The sequence below is a fragment of the Falco rusticolus genome, chromosome 5, assembly GCF_015220075.1.
Source record: "Falco rusticolus isolate bFalRus1 chromosome 5, bFalRus1.pri, whole genome shotgun sequence".
Lineage (NCBI taxonomy): Eukaryota > Metazoa > Chordata > Aves > Falconiformes > Falconidae > Falco > Falco rusticolus.
In genome coordinates, this window is record NC_051191.1 from 8464202 (window position 1) to 8490967 (window position 26766).

A 26766-nucleotide genomic window follows, 5' to 3' on the forward strand; every position below is an offset into this window, starting at 1 on the left:
ACAAATCTGTTAAAAAAATAAACATTATTTAAAATCTCAATCTAAAGTATTCTGAATGTATTGAAATAGTTTATTTGCATTTCAGGTATGGGATGGCACAAAATGCCCCTATCCAACATGGAAGGTGCCTGTGGAAGCAAAAGACCTGGAAGGAGATAAAGTTCTTCTTCAACAGCTGCGAAATCTAACAGTGGACATTCTAGTCTATGATAACCATGTACAACTGGCAAAATCACTCAAGGTAATGCACAATTTGGTATTTCTGACTTTTGTGGCCTATTTTCTGCTTAGAACTTATTTTAGAGAAGGTATAAGTTTGGTTCTGCTGTTAACTAGTTTCAAATATTCCTCTTTATCTTTCCCTGTATTTCCCCATACCTTTAATCTGAATGCAAAAATCCTTCAACAAACAGGCCTCATTACCCTAAAATTGCCATGAAAAAAAATTATTTCAATTAAGTTATTTCCAGACACTGTAATATATATAATCATGTGAAAATAATGCACAAAAAATGTAGTTTAGAATTAATTAAATTGTATAAATTGGGGTTAAACTTGTAGTCCCGTTAAAGGATCGTAATTCTGAAGTCAATAAAAGATTTTCTGTTCTATAAACTCCTGCAATTTGAAGTGCAGTCTTCATTTAGTGGGTCAGTAATGTTGATTATGCTTAGAGAAAACAACATAATTAAACATTTGATCTTCAGCAATACTGCCATCTTGCTTCTGAATACAGTAAATGAGCGAAGATTATTTCTTTCGGTTTATGCCTTGCCCCCTATAACCAAGCATCATTTTTAAGAAGGTGTTTACCAGAAAATAAAGATAAGTGATAGCCATTTGTCAGGCTGAAGCTATCAGCAGACATGAAATCAATTTGATATATTAATACCTGTCCATAAGTAAATGACAGATAGCAAAATAACTTGCCTTTGTGTAAGAAATCATAAGAAAACTTACAGAAGTATTTCATTACTTACAGGTTCTCTTCCAGAATTTTTCTTTTGTTAACTGGTAAAGTCTGTTGACATAAATAACTGAGGATGTTCCAATGAAGCAATATGTTTTGAAAATCAAGGGGGAAATATTTTAATATTAGATATTATAACACTAATAATAACAAAACATATTTCCTTGAGTAGCTGATGATACTCCTTTTATTACTCTCCCACTTTGATTCAGGAATTCCTAGTGAACATGTGTGTATATGTGAGAATGCCTTCATCAGTTACCAGGTTTTTTTGCCTTCCTATAAGCCCTTTCTTTCTTACCTGTAAAGCATCTGTTGGATACTGCACTCATGTAACAGAAGATCTAATGTCAAAGAAATGTGTTAAGAAACCAGGTTTGACTTACATAGCAACACGAAGTGTTTTTTGTCCTTCTGGCCATGTCCAAAATTGCAGTTAGTTACACTCATGAAAGCTGTAAAAGTTTTAAGGTCGATCATTTTTGAAAACAGCTTTTTAGCTGAGATATTGAAGAAAAAGTGCTGATACCCTAACAATTAAACTTCAGGAAAATTTAGAAAGTTCAGGTTACGATACGTGCAATTAATTTTATTTCATAGAATAAGGATGATAGAATTTTGAGGGACTTTTCCTAAAATGAAAGGTTTAATAAAAAGTTTGTCTTTAAATACTGTTGGAAATTGTGTCATGTCATAAGAAAATATAATTAAAGTACTCTATTATTCTGTATAATATTTGATTTAGTTCAGGGTCTTGTTATGCAAAGATATTTTTTTTTTAAATCATTTATGTAGAAGTGCGAAGCTGGAGAGCGTGTAGTGTATGCATGTGTACCTTCCCAAGGGCGAACATGACGACAGTGTGGACAGAAACCAGACTAGATGTTTTGCCAGGTCATGGTTTCGGAAACAATAAAAGTGCAGTATTTTTCAGCTATCTCTTCTGCATTTCACAGTAGCTTAGAATTGCCTTTTTTGTTGGAAATTATTATGGAATTTTTTAGGTTACACTCTCCATTGTTGTGTACCATTTGCAACGACATTTGCAGCTCTGAAATGATGTTTTATGTGGGAACAATTTGTTTTACACAGCCTTGATACCAGGAAGGGCTTATTGAAAATAAAACTGAAATATTTGTTCTTACTTTAAAATCATACCTGTAGGCACATGTTCCGTCAAGGAAGCTCTGAGTAAGCACTACAGTCTAGAGAATGTGGGTAATGTCTTACAGTGAATTTTTAGCAAATCCTCAAGTACAATGTTGGGGATATTCCCACAAGAGTTTTTAAACCTCCTTGTTTGGTTTGTCTGTCCAGAGAACGCTGGAAGATATGAGCATTTTATCCCGTTTTCTGATACAGTCAAATAATACTTACAGTTTTCAATGGAAAGAACTTCAGTAATATTGGAGGTACACTGCAGTTGATATTGTAAGTAGAATTTTTGTCCCCTGTATTTACTGGCCTCCCTTTCCTGCTGGGCAAGATAGTGGCTTTTCAGCATTTGCTGCCTTAACAGAACACAGTTTTCAGAAATCTCATCTCGGAAGTAGATTTCCATTGTAGTTCATTATTCTTCAGCATTTCTTAGTACAGTTTTTCCAGAGATTCTCAGGATTCACTGACCTTGTCGTGCGACTTGGGAATAGGTCTGTGACATGCGTTTCTCCGTCTGGGGCATTTTGGTAGATGGTAACCATCAAGGTGAGTGAGCCAGTCAGTGCACAGTAGGAGTCTGGCTGTCCAATTTCCTTATGTACTGTCATTCATTGCATATACAGAACTGTGCGTTCCTCTTACAAAACTGATCCTATTAAACCTTGTTGTCATGTGTTTTCTGGATAGCACAACTGAAACAATTAACCTTGAGCATACATACAAGCCCTACCTAGTCTGTAGTTTCACAGTATTCGCTTTGTGTTATGCATCTTCAGATGCAGATTTTGAATATTTTCAGCTGTTCCGCATGCTGTATACAGTGTCATGTCTTTTTTGGTAGTATTTTGGACTAGGAAGCCTTGCCTGCTTTTCTAGTGTCTGAGTCACATTTCCAACCTGCAACTTGAGTTACATAGCTGTAATATCTAGCATCATGTTCTTCAGGCCTGGATGGCATTCCTTTGACTTGTCAGTGGCATTTTCCCCACTTCTGTCTTTACTCATTAAAAAAAAAAGGGGGGGGGGGGGGGGAAGGAGGAATCCCCACCCACCCATCCCACCCCCAAGTCCTCCAAACCTTTCAGTGGATTTAAGTTAGTATTTTTTTTATTGCAAGGGACCACACCCAAATGCTGTGTATATGCTTCCTCTCATTTGCAAAAAGTTGTGCACAACTTCTCAGTAAAATTAGACCATTGATACGATAAAATGACAAAGATCTCGCTGAATACAGTCAACCATAAAATAGGCATAAAAATTAGTACTGATTATTTTAAGTGATAGCTGTAGCTAACAGCCTCTTGTCATGAGTGTCTTTCTGGCCGAACATGAATATTTAACTGCCATGATAAGTGACCATTCCAAATTTATCAGCATCTTAAATGTGACTTTGTTTTGAAATAAACACGAGAATTTGCTACATTAAAATGTTGTTTTAGTAGGCCAGTGGTACAGAGAACTGCGTACATGACTTAATTTTAATTCCTTTTAGCCTCAATATGTATTTTTAAAATAGTTGTATTTTAATTAGATTGCAAATAGGGTATTAGTGTATTTTACTGCAAGAAATGTTTTCTTAGTGCTTTAATTTCATTTTAAACGAACTTGCTCTAAATGAGGTAGGGTAGTTCATAACCAGAACTGCTGTAAAGTCAAGTAAGGAGTTGGTTTTGTACTAATTTTAGTGATGGCTCTGTAAATCATGGTGTTTACGTTAATGTAGATTATCATTTCCTCTCAGTCAGGTATATAAAGTGTGCTGGATCTGCAGGCATGCTGTAAGCAACAGAAACACAGTAACATTTTTAGCAGCAACACCTACCTTTGCTTGCCACTGTTAACTGTAAGCAATGCTGCCCCCCAAAGGACTTCACGGAAATTGCACTTTGTGTGCACGGTCAGGTCTGGTGGTCTGTGTTGACACTCACAACCTTCCAGACTTTTTCAGTGTTTGGCGATGATGATGATAATACATCCCTTTTGTATAGTTCTCATTTATATTAAAATATATAAAATACTAACATTTTCAGAAAAAGGATCTAAAAAAATGCATATATAGCATTTTTACGGTGATTGTAAATCTTGGGGAAGTTTAGTGTTGTGCTAAAATACGTAAATTGGTTGACTTCTGCATGAATTTTAGGACAGAAGTTTAGAAGGCAAACCCAGCATTTTCTATTCTTGGTTTCTGGGCTCTCCTCTCTTACATTTAATGTTTTGTGTTTGTACAGTTAGTAAATACTTTTTCTCATACTTTTTTTTTAAAGAAAGAAATTCTTCAATTATAATTTTTTTTCCTGCTTATAAACAAGTCACTCTTGAAAGTTAAAAAAAGTCACTTGGCACTACTATATTGACATAAGATTTTTAGATAAGCAGAACTTAGAACTAAATCTTTCACAAAAAAAGTTCTCCAAAAGCATTTGTCGTAGTCATTAAATTAGTTATATAATATCTGTCCCTTGCATTTTTGGATATTTAACGTAAGTGAAATTTAGCATCTGGAAAGAAAAAAGAAAAGGAAAAAAAGCAAAAAAAAAAAAAAAAAAAAAGCCTCCAGATAAGCCTCTTATCTGCTATCTAAATGCACAAGCTGTCCTGTTAATATTCTTTGAATGGACAAAATGAGCAGCCCCCTAATGGTGCAGATCAATTAAAGATCTGGTAAAAGCCACATGCCACAATCAAAACAGGTGCAAACTGAAGTGTGCTTTTTATGTCCCTGGTGCCTGAATCTGAAAATACACTTTTTTAATGTGTGATTGTTTAAAAAAGCAGTTCGATACCAGTACTGTATAGTCATAGTCTGTTCCTTGATATGTAGGAAGATTCTAGAAGTGGGATGCTGCTCTATCTGCATTTATGCATACATTTATAAGTGTCATACTAAGACCTGGACAATACAGTCTAATAGGAATACTTGTTAGGTTTTTACTGGTTAAAGCAGGAGCTGAAGCTGAAATAAGACTTAACTGATTGGCTACTGTAATATTAATATTAATTGAAGTCAATTTAAAATACTTTCAACTTTTACATAGGGCTTTTAAAAAGACACTCAAAGTGAACATAAATCTAGGTTAATGAATGTGTAGCTTGCCATCTGTCAGTTGGATCTTAGGTTATACTTTAACTGTCACCCAAATATATACTTTTTTAATTTGGTTTAAAGGCCATTAAAACACATAGGAAAATTAACTATATAATTAAGTCTCCAGATGATCTACTTTTAGAACCTTGGTTTTGTTTTTTTGGAGGGGATGAGGAATAATGGGAGTGGTATTTTGAAATAAAAGCAAAGTTACAAAGATGTGTTTGATGTTCAGCACTCAATAACTGCTTTCTTAACAGGTACTTCTATAAGTTAGCCTAAGTCTATTCATGTACCTTCATAAAACCATTCCAAAGAACACAAAATAATTCGAAGCAGAACAAGAAGCATGTTCTCAATGTACCTGAGGAGAAAATCTAAGTTAGGAACAGTGCCAAAATCTTTGAATTTCTAACATTTCTTGCCTTTTGTCCTGGTGCTGAAAAAAATTTTATCTGCAATGTAAGACTAAGATATGATAAAAAAATCTGGGTAAGCAGATGTGTTTGCGTGTATAAATAAATAGATAACATGTTATGCATGATGATGGTCATGAGGTCAATTGCTGAGTGCGATCATACATGGACAAATCACAGCATGTCAGTCTCTGGAGGGCTGTATTGTAAATATAGAAGACAAATTGTACCCTCAGGAAAGGAATAATTGCCTTGTTTGATCTGTCTTCTGAGGACTGCTTGAGAATCAGATTTACTGAGAAGGCTTATGCTGGTTCTGAATCGGCCTTCACTGCCAGTAATGTTGTCTGATAAAGATCATGCCGAGAGGTTTTGGAGTATCTTTGAAAATATTCAAAACTCACCTGGAGACAGCCCTAATAAATTTTTTTCTAGGTGACTACTGTGCATATGAGGGTTGCACTAGGCAATCTCCAGATATCCCTGACAACTTCATCTATTCTGTGATTCAGTGAAAACAGGAGTGAAGTTTTACAAGGCCTAGCATTTTCCAGGTAAATAGCTAACTTCGTGTTATTTCTTTTTTTTTTTCTTTAAGATTGGAAATTTTCTGAGAATTTACAGTATTCATACGAAACAAGCAAGTGCTGCTGCTGATGTCTCTCATATAGAATTTCATCTTCATGGTGGCACCTGTTATGGTCGAGGAATAGGAGTCTTGCCAGAAAGTAACCCTGACGTTAAGGAACTAAAAGAGTAAGTTTTATATGTAGAGTTCTTTCCTAGAGGAACTCTAGGCTAAATTTAACAGTTATTTGTAACACCTGTACAGTTTAGAATTACAAACATATGTAAGAACCAGAAACTCTGGAACATAATGTCTTTAGTACCAGATGAAGACTAAGTATTCCAGAGGATAAATAAACAAAGGCTAATTTTTTTCAATTTAAAATTCAGTAGGGATTAAGAGTTCTGTTTTAAAGTGCTGTAATAATAAGGCTAGGACACATTAACATCCTTATTCTTTTTTATAGTGCATGTGACCTTTTAAAGATAAAAGCTATGGTTAAGCAAATTGAGCAAATTCTGAGCATGTGCTTATACGTTACTTGGAAATGGTGAGACTTAAGGGTGTTCAAAATGAACCATACAGTATAAATGCTTCACTGAACTGCATTATATACATAAGGAATCACAGAATGATTTAGGTTGGAAAGGACCTATAAGATCTTCAAGTCCAGCCATTAACCCAGCACTACCAAGTCGTCCACTAAACCATGTCCCTAAGCACCACATCTACACCTCTGTTTACTACCTCCAGGGATAGTGATTCCACCACCTCCCTGGTCAGCCTCTTCCAATGCTTGACCACCCTTTTCCATGAAGACATTTCTCCTAAGATCCAGTCTAAACCTCCCCTAACACAACTCGAGGCCATTTCCTCTTATCCTGTTGTGTCTTACTTGAGAGACACTGATGGTCCACCTCACTATAAGCTCCTCTTTCAGGCAGTTGTAGAGCATGGTACAGTATCTTCTCAGCCTTCTGGTTTTTTTTACTCCAGACTAAACAACCCCAGTTCCCTCAGCCGCTCCACATAAGACTTGTGCTCCAGACCCTTCCCCAGCTTTGTTGCCCTTCTGTGGACACGCTCCAGCTCCTCAGTGTCTTCATTGTAGTGAGGGGCCCAGAACTGAACACAGTATTTGAAGTGCAGCCTCACCAGTGACAAGTACAGGGGGACAATCACTTCCCCCGTCCTGCTGGCCACACTATCTCTGATACAAGCCCAGATACTATTTGCCTTCTTGGCCACCTGGGCACACTGCTGGCTCAATATTCAACCAGTTGTCAACTGACACCCCCAGGTCCTTTTCCACCAGGCAGCTCTCCAGCCACTCTGCCCCAAGCCTGTATTGTTGCATGGCACTGTTGTGACCCATGTGCAGGACTCGGCACTTCTCCTTGTTGAACCTCGTACGCTGGGCCTTGGCCCATCGATGCAGCCTGCCCAGATCCCTCTGCAATACCTTCCTGCCCTCAAGCACATCAACACTCCCATCCAGTTTAGTGTCATCTGCAAACTTACTGAGTGTGCACTCAATCCCCTCGTCCAGACCATGGATAAAGAGTTCAGGCAGGACTGGCCCCAACACTGAGCCCTGGGGAATACCACTTATGACCATCTTCCAACTGGATTTAACTCAGTTTTTTACCAGTTTTTTACCCAGTGAAGCATATGCCCATCCAAGCCACGAGCAGCCAGTTTCTCCAGGAGAATGCTGTGGGAAATGGTGTCAAAGGCTAAGCTGTGCTAAAAGTAGATAGCATCCACAGCCTTTCCCTCATCCGCTGAGTGGGTCACCTTGCCATAGAAGGAGATCAGGTTTGTCAGTCAGGACCTGCCTTTCACGACCCCATGCTGGCTGGGCCTGATCCCCTGGTTGCCCTGCACGTGCTACATGATGGCGCTCAGGATGACCTGCTCCATAACCTTCCTTTGCACTGAGGTCAGGCTGACAGGCCTGTAGTTCCCCAGATCCTCCTTCTGGTCCTTCTTGTAGATGGGCATCACATTGGCTAACCTCCAGCCAACTGGGATCTCCCTGGTTAGCCGGGGCTGCTGGCAGATGACTGGGATGTGGCTTGGTGAGCGCTCCTGCCAGCTCCATCAGTACTATTGGGTGGATCCTGTCTGGCTCCATAGACTTGTGTGTGTCTAGGTGGTGTGGCAGGTCACTGACCATTTCCCCTTGGATTATGGGGGTTTCGTTCTACTCCCCATCCCTGTCTTCCAGCTCAGGTGTCTGGGTACCCAGAGGAAACTGGTCTTACTATTAAAGACTGAGGCAAAGAAGGCATTAAGTACCTCAGCCTTTTCCTCATCCCTTGTCACTGGGTTTCCCTCCACGTCCAGTAAAGGATGGAGATTCTCCTTAGCCCTCCTTTTGTTGTTAATGTATTTGTAAAACATTTTTTATCATCTTGTACAGCAGTAGCCAGATTAAGTTCTAGTTGGTTCTAATTAATTTCTTATTACTAATTAATTACTAATAAATTAATATATTAAGTTCTAATTTTCTTCCTGCATAACCTCACAATATCCTTATAGTCCTTCTGAGTTGTGTGCCCCTCCTTCTGAAGATCAGAAATTCTCCCTTCTTTTCATTTGGGAAAGGTTAAGTAACCAAAGTGCATGTTCATCAGGAGTTCTGTTTGCAGTAGTACAGGGGTTTTTTGGCACTATATTGTGTTTAAAGTTCCAGAAGTGATTTGGAAAGGAATGTGTCATCTGCATTGATACTATATGCTCCTTCAACTTCTGGCTCAATTTGAGTTTTATGTTTCTGCTGGAAAATCTACATCTGAACATTATATCTGCGTATTATGAACCTACTGTTTATCATAACTGTATGTATAGTCTCATGTATATGTGTGTGTATATATGAAGGATTTCTCTAGGTTATAAAATACTTAGTAATTTATCTTTAGATTCTTAGAATCTGTGCATCTGTCAGACAGTCAGAATACGGAAAGCGTGTCTTCAGTGGAATCGGACAGCACTTCTAACGACACTATAGGTAAGAGCAATTGTGATTCGTTTTTTCTTCCAACGTACATGGTCAAGGTAAGGTGAAGTTACTGCTTCTTTAAGTGTAGAATGTTACTTTCACATGCAAAGCCTTGGAGAATTCTTTTGGATTATTCTACTGGAAATTGACATTACCTTATCCTTCTGTTTCACAGGCAGAAGCCTTTCATATACATGGAAAAATACTTTCATAGGAGGTAGTGAATAAATTATTAAACAGAGATGGTGTTCTTAAGCATACTATATTGGATCATAAAGCAGAGTAATGTAACTTCCTCCATCTAAGGGGGGATTCCTTTGAGACAGGCACTTGAAACAGTACTTAACAGCTGCTGCTGAGGAGCCTTTCTAAAGCAGTTAAATGGAAAGTTGTGTCAGTGGCAGAGTTGCAAGATGCAGCACATGGAAAAATAGTCATATAAACAGTTCTACAGATCCCATACTATTCTTTGAAAGGTATTTTTAGCCCAGAATAACAATAACTAAAGGTGAATTGAAGTCTAAAGCTGGTTGGATGTACTCTGCTTCTAGCTCTTAAGATCTTTTTAGCCATTATTAATATAGTGTGACAGGATATTTCTAAAAGGGTGCAAAAGTCAAGAATAAATAAATACTTCATATCTAGACCATAACACTGCAAGTTTAGAAAGAAGTTTGCACATAATTTTTGAACTGTGTATGTGTAGTAGAAGCAGTTTAGAGGAGGGACCAGGCAGTCAATATTGGTTTTAGAATAACGTATTTTTGCTCTTGTCCAGAAGGATTACAGGGGTATGGATACAGTTTGTCAGCAGTGTCATTCACAGAATACATTTGAAAAGTGTTAATTTTTATGAGCACTGCTATTTAATTATACGCTAATTTCTCCTCAAATGTATTAACTCTTGATATTTATCTATCTGTCTTGATATCTATCTAATGTTTGTCTCCCCGCTTACTTTGCTTTTTCCTTTTGCTATATTGTTTTCATGTGTTATTGGGATTTCCATTTTCCTTTTGTTCAGGTTTTGGTTTTATGTGTTTATCTATATGCGTATCTATCTGTTTTTTTTGTGTCCACATGATAAAAGAAGGAAAATAATCAGGAAATTCTTCTTGATTTTAGATCTTGAATCACATTTACAGATATATCAGCAGTTACCTGTTACAGGTAGGAAACATTTTGACCTCGTGGTGAAAGTATAAGTTTATAAATGGGCATTGGGTTTGTTCTGTTTTTAAAGGAATCAAGCATATCTATATATTCTACTTTCATTTGGGTTTTCTCTACACATTGAATTTCTGTACCCTGAGGTACACCATGCTTCCACAGCCCATTGTGGTTTATCTTAAAGGCTGTACTAATATGTATTCATAAAATTGAGGCTGCAACTGGGAAGGGAAGAGGAGCTAGGAATTAAGGGAGAATGTATAACTGCAGTGACTGCTTCCTGTATTCCAGATACTATGGTGTTTAATAGGTATGCATGGATATTTTTTTTCTGTTGTTACTTTGCAGTATTAACAGATCATCAGCATTTTAGTAACACAGAACTGAAAACTATTCTGAACAGCACGGCTCCTCAACAGTACCGTATTAGAGCAAAGCTGAAAAATTACAAACCCCAGGAGCTCCATCAGTCTCTTAAACTTCATTGTTCCAATTGCAACTCATTGTAAGTGTTTCACACAATTAAAGAAACTAGGAATTGTTCTATAAGTTTTGGCATGCCTTGATTGTCAGTGTATTTTCATCTTTTTTTGTGTAAAATGAGCTGAATGTAAACATATTTAGTTTTAAGCAGAGATTTGAAAATCACTGGCTATAGTAGGAAAATTTTAAATCATCAAATCAGTTTGATTTACAGAATCATTTGAGTGCTTTCTAAACAATAATTTTACTTTATTTTCAAATTTATCAGTGCAGTTTTTCCCATTTGTTGTTTGCATTTAAGTACCTGTTTCTGTATTGCAGTTTAAAAATAGAATATGCAAAAAGATGTGATAGTCTCCAAGTAAATGAGTGAAATATCTTTGACTAAATTGTATCTTCCAGAGAAGGCATCTTTTCTCGATCCAGAAACATCAGGGAAACACCATTCATCTTGGTATTTTTGATATATATTTTTTTTAACCTGAGTTGGTTCACTGATCTTTATATCATTGTTATTTCCCCTTTAATGCCTTTTGTCATTGTATCAAATAATGCTTAGTCAAATAATTGTATACCACTTCTGATGGATATTAATCCAAACATGAAGGAAGGTTTGCTTGAAATGGCCTATTCTTGATTAAACTAGAGTGACATGCCCCACAGTGCTATTCATGATCATTGGAATCCTGTATCACTTTTTTTGGTCTGACTTAGCCTATCATCTGTCCCAAGCAAACAGCTTTATTGCTTTCTTTAAATGATGGCAAGTTAGCATTCTCCTAGCCTTTTGAAATTGTTTGCACAATCAAGATTTAATAGATACAAACATGACAGAAGAAAATGCCCCTACTCTGTTTCCCTTACAGCTTTTGCATGCAAAGTGCCACTCTTGCAGCATTAACCGTATTGGTCCTTATCAGATGTTATAACATTCTTTTGGTTGCCAGTGTAAGAGGAAGTGCTTCATCATCTTCACAAAATAAAAGAACATGGGTTTTATAACCAAGTATAAAAAGGAGATAATTACCAACTGTTTTGGCCTTTTTTGTCATTTTGATATATCTGCCAATCCTGTATAGTAATAAGCAGATACAATTGATAGAATTGTGTTTGTTCCCTTATGGACTTTATTTTTATTCCAACAGTTTTCCATGAGTACTATAGCCTTTTTATGTATACTTGACTTATTAATGTTTTTATTTCTGTTCATTTGAGTCTCTTCCTGTTTCACACGTTGCTGCCTTCTCTTTACCACAGAATTAGGGGCTTTAGTTAGTAGTTTACTACTACTACTACCACTGTCCTGCTGCAATGGTGGGAGTACTTGTAGTGCTTTCCCAGAACTTTAGCTTCTCTTTTCTCAACTGTGCGTATCAGGTGAAAGGAATCAGTAAAGCTGTACTGCAGCCTAGATTGGGTGAGTGAAGAGGCCCATAAAGGAAACAGTGAGTTAGGGGCATCCTTCTCTCCTACATTTCCTGCTGTGGCAGACAAAGTTCTTCAAAGTTTTAGCGTATGCTGAAGAGCCTGACTGAACAAAGTTCGTGCAAGTTTTGCTGCTTTAACACTTCATGCAGTAAGATCCATATAATGCTTGGGGTATAAAATCCTTGTGAGAAAAGTGTTTTTGGTTTTTAGACTTTGCCTGGAAGCTTCTCTGTGAGTAGCAACATATTGATATACATGAATGTAGTTTTATTCATATACCCACATTACAGAAGTTTTAGCCCTTGTGTGTAGCTTAGTTCAAAACCAATTAGTTCCATTCCTGCCTCTGCAGAAAACCTACAGGCAGGCTGTAGAGGCTGGAAGAGTTTAATGGCTATATCTGGAAAGTCAACCTGTTATGTTAGGTCCATTGTGTTTGCATTTAACTTAGAAATCCAGCAGGAACACATGTGGAAAGAGTTCATATGAACAGCACTGTGTTCATGAAGTCAGAGTTCTGGTTGAGGAAGACTTCTTGTGTGCCAGTTCTACAGTCATGGCAGAAGAATATCAAAGTTGGGTTTCATAAACAGGAATTGTTCTATTCGCTGGTGGAAGTAGCTGCTCGTGCGTTTGGAAGTGAAACCGTCAGAATAATCTGCAGGAGTTGATGATGTTCATTCTTCAATTCCACTCTGAAGCTTGGCACCTACTTTCTTTCAGTGTTTTACGAAAGCCCAGGCTTTTGCCTTTTTTTTTTTCATTAGCCTTTTTGTCATGGTTCATATTCCACCTGAAGGCAGCAAATTCTGTCTTGCTTAGGAGAGCAGGACAGAAGAGAAGCCGCATGGTGCAGAGTTCCAGATTTTCCCTTTACAGTATATATGTGAAGCTATTCTGCTCCTACCCTTCCTTCTTCCCCCTCCCCACCCCCCCCACCCCCCTCAATATGTGAAGTAGAATAGGCTAGGACATAAAACTTGAAATTATATGAGCTTATATGGTCTTTTTGCTCTACTGACATGGTGTACAGTTGTGTAGCCCTTTTAAGGCCCAATTGAAATCCAACTGAAATCACATAAAGCCGATGTATTTGTTTTTCCATTAATTTACATTATGTGTGGATGAAGCCATTGGGCTGCCTCTGCTCCTAGGTGAGATTAGATTACTTAGCATATTTATTTACATGGAAATTAATGAATCTTTTCATAATTCGCTATACAACTCTAAATGTTTAAACTGATACAACAACAAAGTTACTTTTTCCTGTATACACTTTAACTCTCGTGATATTTTAATATTTATTGGGAGTACTGTTGTCCTAGTTGCTAGATTGCCTAAGGAGAAACTGTGAGAATTTACTTGCTCATTTTGGAAATGGTTTTAGGCAAGAAGTTCCAGATGGAGATAGCTTTGACTTTATTTTACAAGACTCTGCTGTTACTCCCTCAAACCCGGAATTACACAATACATCCTGGTATGATTCTGTAACGTGGACTACACAAGACCAAAACCAAAGGAAAATAACTATGCATTTTGTAAGGCATGATGAAATGCTTCAGCATCCTGAAGACACCTTGCTTATGATAGAAGGTAAGATAAATTGCAAATATTACCACTTCTTATGGTGCAGTGTCCTCTCTGAGTATCTACAATTTTAAGATATGCAATGGTTATATTCAGTGTAAGTTGTGATGATCATAAAGGCATCTTGAAAGAAAAGAACAACTCAGCTGGAACTGAAGCATGGAAACATGAAAAAGTTATCTCTGAAGGTCTTGTAAGATGCCTCTGTCTATTTTAAAAATATACCAATAAGTTTATTGTTGAGTCTGCTAAAGTTAGCATCTGAATATGTTTTGTTTTTTCTAGTTATGCTTACTGATTTTTCAGTTCTGTTTTGAAACTTTGAGTCTTCTAAAAGCACTTGTTTTAGTATTGGCGTGGATGTGGAAGAGTTTTGGAAGGCTTCTGATAACAGAAACCTACAATTAATTTTGTCAGCCTCTGGATGTCAGTGTTGTATCATATTAATAGAGCTTCTTGGAGTATGAGGGGTTTTTGGTTTGGTTTTTATCACGTTTCCTCAGGGAAGAGGAGTAGCCACTGAACTTTAAACAAAGTAATATAGCAAGACTACTAATAAAGAATATTTTAAATAAAATCAATAAATGCATCTAGTACTTCCTGAGTTTAAACCAAAATCTTCAATTGTGCTCAAGTAGTGATGTGAATAAGCAAATGTAAGTCATGTGGTCCTTCATGCTAGGATCAATGACAAAACCCCTTCTGTTTTCTGCTTTGTTTTATATTCAGCTAGTTCTGATAGCTGCTTTATTTCTGACATGTTCCAAACTGGATTGTTTGTTTTTCAATCTAACCTTAGCTTTATGAAAACAAAAGACAAAATAATCTATTTCCCTAAAATAACTGAACAATATATCTTGGTAAATCTTTTTTCAGATACTGAAGTGCCAGCAGCTAAGTTATGTGTGTATGTGGATATATGTGCTTTATGTTGGTGCACAAGGAAGAGACTTGCTGAGTGTTTTAGCACTTTGTTCCCAGAATATTGATCATGGACCTTGCCAAAGCTACATGCTGGTTTAATTTTTATTTTTAAGTTTTGGAGGTGGAGATTTTGAAGTCTCCCTAGAAATCTTCAGAGTGCTTTTCCAGATACAGACAACCCTCAAAGGCCAAACCCATTATTTATTAGACATGGTCTGGATTCTAAGTGTTTGTTAACCACAAGCAATTTGCTCTTCCACAACACAATACTTTATTCTTCCCCATAATCATTATGCTGAAACAAGGACTTCTTTTCGGGTGTTTGGCATCTATTCGGGTGGAATTGAGGAAATACTTGGGTAACAGACAGAATTGTAAGTGACTCTCTACAGGGAGTGACGGGACTCTATAACCATTGCTATAGATTAGTTGAACTGAAGAGCGAAATGTTACGGTTAACAAGTAGATTAATGCTCCTTGCATATCCTCATCACTTGTACATGAAATCACTGGGATTCATATAATTGTCAGCCCCTGATAATTCTCTGTGGTTTACCCCAGTTTCTTAGAAGCCAGAATACATTTGTTCAGTATAACTCCATATTACAGCAAAGTTTAAATTCTAGAGACCTTTTAGCAATGTTTGTTAAAACTATCCTGAATTTTATGTGTAAATCTCTTGAATGAGAGCTCAAATGTATATGAGAAGCTTTATCTGTGTCACTGTGCTTGGAGGACCTTTGTTTTCTAACCCTTAGGGAAGCCATTTCAAGTATCTGTGCCTCTGTTCTTGGTCTTTTGTTTGGTGTTGGGGGTTTTTTTACTGCAAGTTCATTGAGAAGGTTTCATGCTGTTGTGTACTTTTTCATCACCAGTAATAATCCAATTTCATAGAATTTATTTTCTTCTCTAGTTACCTCTGCAACACAAGTTGCATAGATTTTTGCCACCTATAAGCTGAAAAAACACTTAGGAGCAACTGCAAGAATGCAGTTTATTTTCTCTCCCCCCACCCCCAAGAAAATTGCTAGTAATATCATAGGAAAAATAGAGTGAAAGTGATGCTAACTGAATACAACTTCATGGTTATGAGGAAGATACCAAAGCATCTGCTCTGTTAAATGTCCATCTTTGATTCTTTATTAAGTCTGTCGTTGAGTAAGAGTGAGAAGGTTGTGGACCATTTTTTCAGTTTTAAATAGTGGGTCTCAATATTTTTTTGAAGATCCTGAAATCATCATCTAATCAGCCAAGAAATGCAAGTTGTTCAATTTATTCTTGTTGACAGTTGGAAAAAACCCATGTTTTTCTGTTTTAAATAGGTGGAAAACTAAAAGAAGTCTGGAAGCTTACAAAAAGATTTAAATGTGTCATTCCTGTGAGATCCACAGAAGATGATCTTGAATTATTAGATCTTTCAGCCCCTTTTCTTTTACAAGGGAACATAAGTTATTATGGGTAGGTTAAGACTAATTTTTGATATTTTAGTAGTTGCAGTAATAAATAGATACCATTTTCTTCAGTAATTCAAATCGCACTACTCAAGGGATAACTTACCCAAAGATAGTTTGATGCAAGACACATAACGTGATCGCAGCACTGAGATCAGGGATGAAATGCCATACTGCTGCCTCATATGAAAGGACTCAACCACATCTGGGCTTTATCTTGCTCTGTAAATCTTACACCCTTAATTACACAGCACCCCAGGTTCCATCTTGCCTGTGTGTGGGGAGGGCAATATACTACAGAGACAGAAGTGTACATATGAGTCTCTTTAGTCTGCAGAATGCCTAAATCTTCCTCTTTTAGTCCAGATCTTCCATTTTCTGGTCTGTCTTATTAGACTACAGTCAAAACACCTGTTAAAACTGTACGCTGCATTTTTTTGTACGCAGATAATATTTAAATAGAGACCCAGAAAATAATTTCAAGCTGTCAATCCACATCTCATTCTCTCTATTCCTAGCATTGGGAAATCATTCCTAGTGTTGGGAAAGCTTGGGTTTTGGAACAGTAAGGGATTTTGGACAGCCTTTCCTCACAATTTGCCATTTATTGGGCTCCGCCACACTACAAAGTGCCTTACCTATTTGTGAATGTCAGTCACTATAGAGAAAACTTGAACAGGTTTCTGAATTCCACAGTTCCAAGGCTGCAGAATACGGTACACACTTTTTGTGTGTGTGTATAGGTGTACTATATGTGCTATTCTATGCAATACACTCTTCCTGCTTAGTGAGAGCTAGCAGCGGTATGTTCTCCCAGTACTGTACAGCAGCATGCAGTTAACTAAGCTCAGAAATGTCAGTCTACTTCATGCAAGCTTACTGGGTCTGCCCTCTCAGCAGTCCTGGTAAGTTCAAGCAGAGCACTGTGTTGCACTGCTTCAGTCCTGGAGGCAGTAAAAAAATTTCTGTGCAGAAATACCTCGTTTCACATGACCCTTAAAGTTTCCTGTAAAGACCTGATAAGATGAATACAGATAATGATTTCTCTTTGTCATATGTTGTTTTGACCATTCCAGATCTGGTTATCCACAGCTTTTTTAAATAAAGGCAATATATGGGTATTCCTACTGGGATTAGATCTTAACCAGTACAAAGTATTTCCCCTTGCACTTTCATAATCCATATATTTCTCCTGCTACATACAACTCACCTTCTGATATCATTCTCTGTTTAAATGGCTGTATTGTAAAAGCCAATGCTCTAGAAGATATTCCATGATTGTTTATAGGATATTTAGGAAGGAACCTTACAAGGATGTTGACATTTCAGAGCTTTGTTACATGTGCTTTTTAATCAATAGCATATACATAGCAAAGTCTAAAAAAGATTGTCTAGTAGAATGAAAAGCAAAGTAATTTTGGTATAGGAATGAACCTGAATACCAGTATAGATATTCATATGTGTGTGCATATGCATGTGTATTCGTATATATAGATAAAAAACTAAACACACACATATTTGCATATAAAAACCAAAATTCACAGCTAAGTTACTTTACTGGAGTTTGTGTGGTTTTTTTTTTTTTTAAAGACAGACAGTAACTTCATTGAACTTGGCTTTGTATCACTTGAGCAGCTAGTGCTATTGATTTTTATTACACATTTTGCATGTAATTCTAAAAGATAATAAATGTGTATTTTAATTTTTAACTTTAACTAGCACAGAAGCCTAGTTTGGAAAAGATAGTTGTTCTGTAATTGTATTCCTTGAGGCAAACGAGAACAACTTTGAAAACAATTCTTCAGTACTGATTTTCATCTACTTGCAGCATTTTCTTACTGTCACATGCAAGATTTATAATTACTGGTGTATATCCACCAGTAATGAAAGAGATTGTTTTAATAACTCATAGTTAATAATTTGCTAACATAGATAAAGCCAAATTTCTCTTCTAACCCTATTGAGGTTTTAGTGTGCTGAAAGTTCAGATTCATTCCTGCTTTTACAAAGTGGAATGTTGTATTGCTAAACAACAAAGTAGTAACATATGAATATATGTTTAGCAGTGGCATATGAATGTAAGTTTAGCAATGTAGTGATCTTGGAATCATATCATGGTTTGGGTTGGAAGGGACCTTAAAGATCACCAGCCATAGGCAGGGACACTTCCCACTAGACCAGGTTGCTCAAAGCCCCATCCAGCCTGGCCTTGAACACTGCCAGGGATGGGGCAGCCACAGCTTCGCTGGGCAACCTGCTCTAGTGTCTTATCACTCTAGTCATGAAGAATTTCTGCCTTCTGTATACAATCTAAATGACCCTCTTTCAGTTTAAAACCATTGCCCCTTGTCATGTCACTGTGGGCCCTGGTAAAAAGTCTCCATCTTTCTTATAAGCCCCTTTCATATATATTGAAAGCCCACAGTGAGGTCTCCCCGGAGCCTTCTGTTCTTCAGGCTGGCAACCCCAACTCTCAGCCTTGATTTGATGTATGGGTTTTCCTCCTTTCTATTCACTGAGGTGGTTTTTCCAGACCAAAAGGATATTATTTCTTCTCAGGGATAATTCAAAAGCAGCATTTAAGGGTTTTGCTGTGGTCCAAAGCTTGTGTATCTGGTAAAATAGTTATTTTAAACAGCAATAGAAATACTTTTGCACTCCCTCTGAGTAAGAAAATCAGAATTATTTTTTTTCTGTGCAGAAAGCTTCTAGTATAAATAAATCAATGTTTGATTAGTCTAAGTTTCTTGTTTTAAATGCTAGGTGCAAGCAGTGTTCAAGTCCAAAGCCTATCAAGAATCTAAGTTCCATTGCAGCGGAACAACAACCGTCGTGGGAACCAACTGAAATAGCACAAGGTCAGCGGACATGATATTGTCCTGAAATAGTGTTGTGCCTTGATTCTGAAGTGTTCATATGAGATAGTTTAGTTTCCGGGTTGCAATTTTGTACAGAAAGCACATAATCATGGTTGTGCTTGAGTATAAAGCTGTAAGTTCACCTTTTACCAGCTGAGATAACGTTTACTTTTGAAACCATTGCAGTATGAATTAAACGATTTTATGTTGAATAGTTTTTTCTACCATACATATCACTAGTAACACCTATTGCAGTACAGATGTTATGAATTTTTGATTGCAGATGCAATTTTAAAACTGTATATGGTTGCAATCCTAGAAGTTAATCTTCCTTTTCCTTTTAGAAGTACAGGTTTTCTGACCTGAACTAAAGAGTGTCTTATGTAGTGTCTAGAACAAGTTAAACTTTTATCTTCTGTAAGCCTTATCGATGCTCAGCATATTCCAGAGACTCTGCAAGAAGTAATACTCAAATGAAAGGAATTATTCCGTAGCATACATATGTGTTCCATGCTTTGAGTGTTCCTTGAGTTACTTTGTTGTCAGCACATTGAAATGCTGGAGTTAAAATGGAGCTTAAAACTTCATCACACATTAAGGAAAGAGAATATTTTCATGTTTATCAGTTCATGTTTAGCATACTAAATTGGAATATCTAGTAATCTCTAAGCTTGGTAAGGATTTTATAAAAGAAAAATCTTGGAGCAATACAGTGGTTCTCTTAAAAGGTCATAATACTATTAAATAAATTTGAAGTAATACATAACTGGCAGTGATACAGCACCTGTGACATCTATTTTTCAATTAATTCTCAAAATGAAAATTATACTTGTTAAATGCTTTCTGTCATCTGATGCAGAGTTGCAGTAACTTTGTATATCTAAGGTATTTTATGTTTGCAGCATAACAGTTACTGCGTCCAGCAAGAAGAATTTACTGTAGTCACGTACTTATGCTGAAATATTTTCAGAACTGCCAGCAAAGTGTTTCTGAATAAGGCTTTGCCTGGTAGCTTTTACTACATCATATGAAACAAATTGTATTCCTAAGAAGATATGTTTTCAGGTGGAATGCTATCTTATTATCACTGGATTAAGAGCAAGTCTGCTTTAATCTTCTATGGATAAAAGGAGTAGGAGGATCCTACAAAGATAGGATCAAAGATCTAAGCAAATGCTAGCATTTATTTTGCTAGGATGAGAATAAGTACTTAAAATCTTCCCGCATTTTTATAGACTCATCTATTAAAATGTTTGTAGGGAAATTGCAACACACTCAAAATACAAACCATGTTTTGCTATTAAGAGCCTCTGGTTTTTTGGACTCTCAATTTATACTCCTAATGACAGTATTCAAAGTCAGTTACTGTTAAAAGAAGGATATTGTCAGCTTGAGTTGTTATGGTTTGTCTTGCATATTCACTCTACGAAAGACCAATTTTTTTTTTCTTTAGTTTTAGGTATTAAACTGCTCCAGTATGTTTTTATTATGAAGTTTACGCTGGTTGATGGAACAGGAGCACTAAACGCATACCTATTTGATTATGTAAGTAAATCTAGGTTAAGGTAGACTCTGCAGATTATGTGGGGTTTAATTTTATTTGTTTTTAAAATAGCAAATGTATGTACAGAAATACTCATTCTGTGTAACTGTCCCAGCAAAACACTGCAGATAACTGCTGTAATGTTACTGATACTGTCCATAAATGAAGATGCACAGAATGTAATTTTTCAATAAAATATCGGTGTGTAGAATATCAAAGCATAAAGACAAAACTGAAGCTTGTAGATAGATTATTTGGTATTTCTATAGACTTCTATATGTTGCCATGGCTGAATTTCTTTTTTACTGGCAATGTTAAACTGGGCAGCCTGAATGCTGTGTGAATGATGGGAGTGTTTCAGGATTAATGCAGGTAACTTCTGAATTAATTCAAAATCTTATTACCTGTTTGTTTAACTCTCAGTAGAATCCATCCATTCAGTTATTCTTGATTTTTGTTTTATATGACCATAAGGTAGAAGAGGCCTTCCTTCCCGTGAACCTAGGCAGGACTCAGCTATATAGATATTTGTCTTTGATTTCAGAAGTAGTTTATTCAACTATTTTGCTAACCTTAGAATTAACCTATCTTCAGTTTTCTCTGGAGCAGCTTAAGAGCATTCCTGCGACCTGAGACACTGAAGAACAGATGGTTTTCCTGTCACTACACACTGTGTAATGCTTTTGCCTTCTGAAGGCTAAGAAAACACTGTTCGTTCTATCTTCTTCTGTATCAGAGGTTTTTTTCATACCAGTTGTTTTTTTTCCCATACCAGAGTTTTTCAAAAACTCTGGCCATCCTCTCTGGTGTGGGCCACCTGAGAAGAATCCAAAAGAACTTCTTCCTTGAAATGCTAAAACAGTACCCGAGCACAAGGCACTGGCAGATAAGCGATGACCATACTAATTTACATATAGAAGCGTTAATTTCTTGCTTACTGATTCATGGTATAATCCCTTCATCTCTGAGCAGAGCCTTGGCTTTAGGAAATTACTCTTCATTCTTTGTTTGAGCGGTTGATTTGGCTTGCTTAAAAGCAGTGTTCATACATGTGTCTGGTGGAAAGTGGGGGTATTGGGGTGGTTTTGTCCTGTGAGTTTCAAGTTTATAAAAAATTCATTCTAAGTCTTTAATTCTGTATGGTTTCAGTTCTCCTAGCTTGGTTTTATCTGTAAATGTAGTGGGCCTATTTGCTACTCCATAAAGCATGTTATTAACGAGAAGTTCTCAAAATCACCAGACTTGGAACAATCCCCTGCAGAATCCACTTTGGACATCTCCCATTTTAACAGTAAACTACTCTTAAGGATTATTTTTTTTCTTTCATTTTTACTCTAAATCATTCCTTTATTATTACACTAGCAGTTTGATACACAAAGATGGTTTGACTAAGAATTTTTGTGATGATGAAGGTGGAGGATTTCTGACTGATGAACTGGTCATTGCTTCCTACATCACCAATGTAGGGCTGGCGATTAATTGTATATATTTAGCACCCTCTTCATTAAATTTACTTTTACATGTATTTCTGTGTGCAGTAGAAATATCTGTTGCGATGTACTTTATGGGTTTTTTTCTCTTGTTTTACCTTTTGGAGTTTTGTTTTGTCTTTTACACACATGCACACATCCATTTTAGTTACTAGCCTAAATTTTGAGATGGTATGTCCATCATTTCAAAACAGGAAAATAATAAAAAAGCGAGAACTTGGTAGAGAAGATAATTATAATCTAAAATAGATCACTATTACATTATACCATTTGTCCTGCTGTAAGTGCATTTATGTGTTTTGTTATTCCAGCAGTTCACAGCTGGAATGTCAGGATCTCACAATACACAGTTGGAATAATCTATCTATCCAAGTGGAAAATAGTGTAGTGGCACTTATGTGTTGCAACTTTGTCCAAAAGGGGACAGAGAAACAATTTAGTGGGATTTTTTCCCCACAGCAGTGCTATTTAATGTGTATATATCTGCATATTTCCACCATTGTACTAAATGACTTTGAATGAAACTTAGAAGGGAATACTTTTCCTCATTTGATTTCAACACTGTAAGTAAAAATTATTTTGGAAAAAACGTAAGTGTGCTTTTTTTATTGTGTATTAGCAGCAAAAGAGGTCAAAGATTGCAATCCCCATTTCACCTAGTCATCTTCTCCTTCTACTGTCCTTTCTCCTTTTTATATCAAGAAATTAAACTGCAAAGGGAAAGTGGAGGAAAAGATTTTAAATCATCTCCTGATGCAGAATTCCAAAAATCTCTGCTTCAGGGTAGCTCAGATTCCTATCAGACACTGCTTAGTACTACAGCTTAGCTGCAGGAAAAGCAACACAATTTCATCTGAAGTGCCAGCTGCTGGTGTTCCTGCTGGTTGTACTTCACAGACGAGCCAACACCTTCCAAGCCTAAACTCGGGTCCTTCAGCACCACCTGAGAAGAAACTGGGCTATTTTAAAGTGCAGCTTTGCACTAGCTTCCAGTTGCACTTTCGTAGGAGTGCTCAGTTCTTTTTCTTTCCTCTCCTATTTATCGGAAAAGTCATGAAGGGAAAAAATATAAAAGTTTTATAGGTATTGTTGAGGAGGACTGACCATCCTCTCCAGCCATAACATTGCCTGGTTCTGGAGGTTTATGAGGAATATCTGCCAGTTATCTATACAGGCCTACACGTGTGCTTTCCAGGTGGCTGTAGTCCCTGAATACTCAGCTGTACTGAAGTACAGACTTAATTTTTTCCAACAGTTTGGGCTTTTTCCGTACCTGAACGGTTTTAGAAATAATCTTCTCTTTCATTACCTATCTGGATAATTCTAAGTTCCTTAAACGATAAAAGAACGTGCAGTCAGGGTTCTGGCTAATGACTTCTTTTTACCCCTCTTCCAACAGCTCATACTTTTCTGTTCTCTTCCAGGAAAAGTTTTTCCAAATTCCCGCCTCTGAAATTTTAACCAATAATTTTCTTCAGCAAAAGATGCAGATGACTATGAATATGCTCTGTCCTCCAGGAAGAAAATTAGGTCAGCTTGCCGTTATTTCAAAAGGGGGGGTGGGAAGGGAAAAGGGTCTTTTAATCTGCTATTGCATATGCAAAGTCTTAGAGTTCGACTTACACATGGGCAGCATGTTTCTCAGAACAGAGAAATGCAGGAGTCTGTAAGGAGAGTTCAAATTTTGATATGTATTTTGATACATTTCTTTAATAGCAGAACTCCCTTTTGAGAAAGAAGAGTAATGGTTCAGTAAATTCTCACGTAGCACGCAGCGATATGTGAATACAGTCTGCACTATGCAGGCACTAACATGCCATTTGTATTCATAGGGAAGTTAACCACAACGCCCTTGTACTGAATGCCAGAGCACGTTAGGGGAAAATTGGAAGGGAATTTGGGGTGTAGCACATGCTTTGGGAGAGATTCTACTTTTGAATGCACATGTGGATTTAGAGCATCCCTTGCTTCAGGAAACATCCATGGAAATTGAGCAAAAGCTTGTTCAGTATTTCTGTTGTGGCAGACAGTAGCTACGTGTCTCTGCTACAGCTCTGATCTCTGGAGCATGCTCCCTCTAAGTGCACAGCTGTCAGTGACCACCGCAACCCTGCTGGAGTCTTTACCATGCTTATACCTATTGTAAAGGGTGTAAAGGATGTTTCCTTCGAGATCAATGAAATTGTCTCCTTGAGACACATGGAGATGAGGGTTTATTTTTTGGAAAGTCCTTGTATGTGCTATTGTGGTACAGCTATGGGTACCAGGTGTTTTGGGGGGTGGGGGAAGTGCTAGGGCAGGGAGGGTGAGGCTTGGAAGATTGTCACTGAACACCATTTCAGACTGTGTGGGAAATTTTAAGGTACAAATTGGAATTCCAAAATCAGTAATTCATTTTTCTTGCTACTAACTGTTGTGAAGTTCTACTTCTCCCCTATATATAAACAATATTTTGGGTTTTGTTTGTAGATGACTTGCCATGGCTGGATTGCTTCATCAAGTCCTATAATGTCAGAGATACGACGGGACATAAAGTTTATTACCAAATTTTTGACACTACAGTTGCTGAAGATGTTATATAGTGATGTGTTGCGTATCGGAAGTGACCCAGTGAGAAACCAATTTTAGAGGTTTTGGGGAGCAGACTGTATTAAAAAAAATCTTTGTTCCCTTCTTAGGAATTCAACATGTATGTATGAAGTTTTAGTTGCTTTGATGTATTTACTGCTTTCCTGGCGTACAGCCTTATGATCTGAGTGCGGGTGGAGGTGCTAAGCTTTTTCCCTGGAGGCTGCTTGGCTCAGGCAGGTGGAAGCAATCTAGTATCCATCTGTCCTTCAAAAAGGCAGTGAATGTTACTCTGAACTGGTGATTTTTACTCAGAAAATAGTCAGAATGATGTTGCTTTGTCCATTTCCTTATTAAAATAAACAACGTCAGCCAGCAGAGGTAGGAAAAAGGAGCTCTTCAGTAAACTTCCATCTTGGATTACTTTGTGCAAGCATATGTTACTCTTTGTTCTTGGCCAGTTAGGGGGGTTGTCTGTGTTTAGAGACTTCTTTGATTTTGCACCGATATGTACATTTAGACAGAATCCTTCCTGTTAATCACACCGAAGTAACTGCTATGTGTTCCATTTACTGTGGATTTTGATGGAGTTATGATAATCACTAAAATTAAAGTCAAGCCATGAAAGTAAGGTAGCGTAAAATTGTAAAATTAATATTGACATTCACTAGATCATAATTTTTAGGGGGGACTTACTGGATACCAAAGTCGTTAGCACGTTTATTAGCTGGGTCTCTGTTTTTAAGGGCTTTCATGTATCTGGCTACAATTGCTGTCAGATTACACTGCCCAGATCTGCCTTTTCTGTCTTACGTAACCAGATTGTGTGACTAAATTTAGAGATACAAAACTGATCTAGTGATACCATGGCTTGAAAATACTGCTGGAGTAGGAAAATTACTCGATTTTATTCTTCATTCAGAAGTCTACAGGACAAATTCAGGACATGTTTCTCCAAGGATAATTAATGTAGAAATCCCTGTCAAATCAAATGCTTTCCATCAGAGCAAAATTACTTAATATTTACAACAGCTGTTTTTTAAGGAAGCTCGGAAGCAAGATGGAATACTTGCAAGTAGATTATTATTTTGATAGTAGATGACATTTTATTTTTTAATTTCTCAGGGCTGTTTAGTATGTTATGCATTCTGTCACTTAAAATTTCTTCTAAATATCTTTGATAACTTTCTGGTGTTCTAAAAAGTTATTCTGAGTTTATATGTCATAAACCAGGAGATTGTTCTTTATTGATTGATGTATAGGGAGAATCAATATTAAAAGTGGTTAGTGGATATTTCCTTTTAAAAAGGGGGGGGGGGGGGCGGGGAACACTTTGGAATTGGATGAGCAGTTTATGAATCAGCAGTACTGGCTTATGAAAGCTTGCCTGAATCTGTGAACAAATGCATAAACAAAAACCAGTTGAACAAGTTATGGAATGAATATTATAAAACTTCAGACACTGGCCATATACAAACGGATTAAGCTGAAGGCAATCTTTTTTGCATTTCTTGTATGTAGTATATGAAAACATTGGAAGAAAAAATGTACAATATCAGAGTTGTTACAAAAAAATCCAAAAATAAAAACATTTCCTAAGTAAGTTGTTGTTTTGAACTTTCGTGTAAGTTAGATCAATTTCACCACATCCCTTGTCTGAGATCCCTGTCAAAAAACTCTGCGTATGCGTCACTTGATTTTATTTTTTTATTATTGAATGTTGTATTAAAATTGTTAGTAAAGATTTTTCCAAATACTGAGGTTTTCTTCTACTTGACTTTTAGTTCCTAGTTCATAAGATACTGAAAATTTTGTCAGTAACCTTCATCCAATAATATGCTCCAAATGAATGTTTGTGTAGTTTGATGGATTGAAACATCCATGTTTGATTCTGTTTCTGAATATAGTTCATAGAAATAATTTAAATCAATAATTAAAGATTATGTGTTTGGCAATACTAACGATCACTGTACAGGAAAGCATTAGTGCACAGACAGTCGAAAATGTCTGTGTCTCACTGGCAGCCTTTATATGGAGCAATGGAAGTCATGGGGACAGGA

At 36.9% G+C, this 26766-nt stretch overlaps 1 protein-coding gene across 3 annotated transcripts in view; it reads left to right on the forward strand.

Moving 5' to 3' along the window:
* Positions 1-26244, forward strand: part of POT1 (protection of telomeres 1) — a 75837-nt gene extending 49593 nt beyond the window's left edge. For all 3 annotated transcript variants that reach the window (XM_037388927.1, XM_037388928.1, XM_037388929.1), the window contains 11 exons: positions 86-241; positions 6231-6388; positions 9125-9213; positions 10330-10374; positions 10723-10879; positions 13673-13878; positions 16119-16254; positions 19011-19105; positions 20559-20650; positions 23563-23668; positions 24608-26244. In XM_037388927.1, coding sequence (XP_037244824.1) covers positions 86-241; positions 6231-6388; positions 9125-9213; positions 10330-10374; positions 10723-10879; positions 13673-13878; positions 16119-16254; positions 19011-19105; positions 20559-20650; positions 23563-23668; positions 24608-24720 — 1353 coding nt within the window. In that variant the 3' untranslated portion in view covers positions 24721-26244. The remainder of the gene's footprint in view (positions 1-85; positions 242-6230; positions 6389-9124; positions 9214-10329; positions 10375-10722; positions 10880-13672; positions 13879-16118; positions 16255-19010; positions 19106-20558; positions 20651-23562; positions 23669-24607) is intronic.
* The last annotated feature ends 522 nt before the right edge of the window (positions 26245-26766 follow it).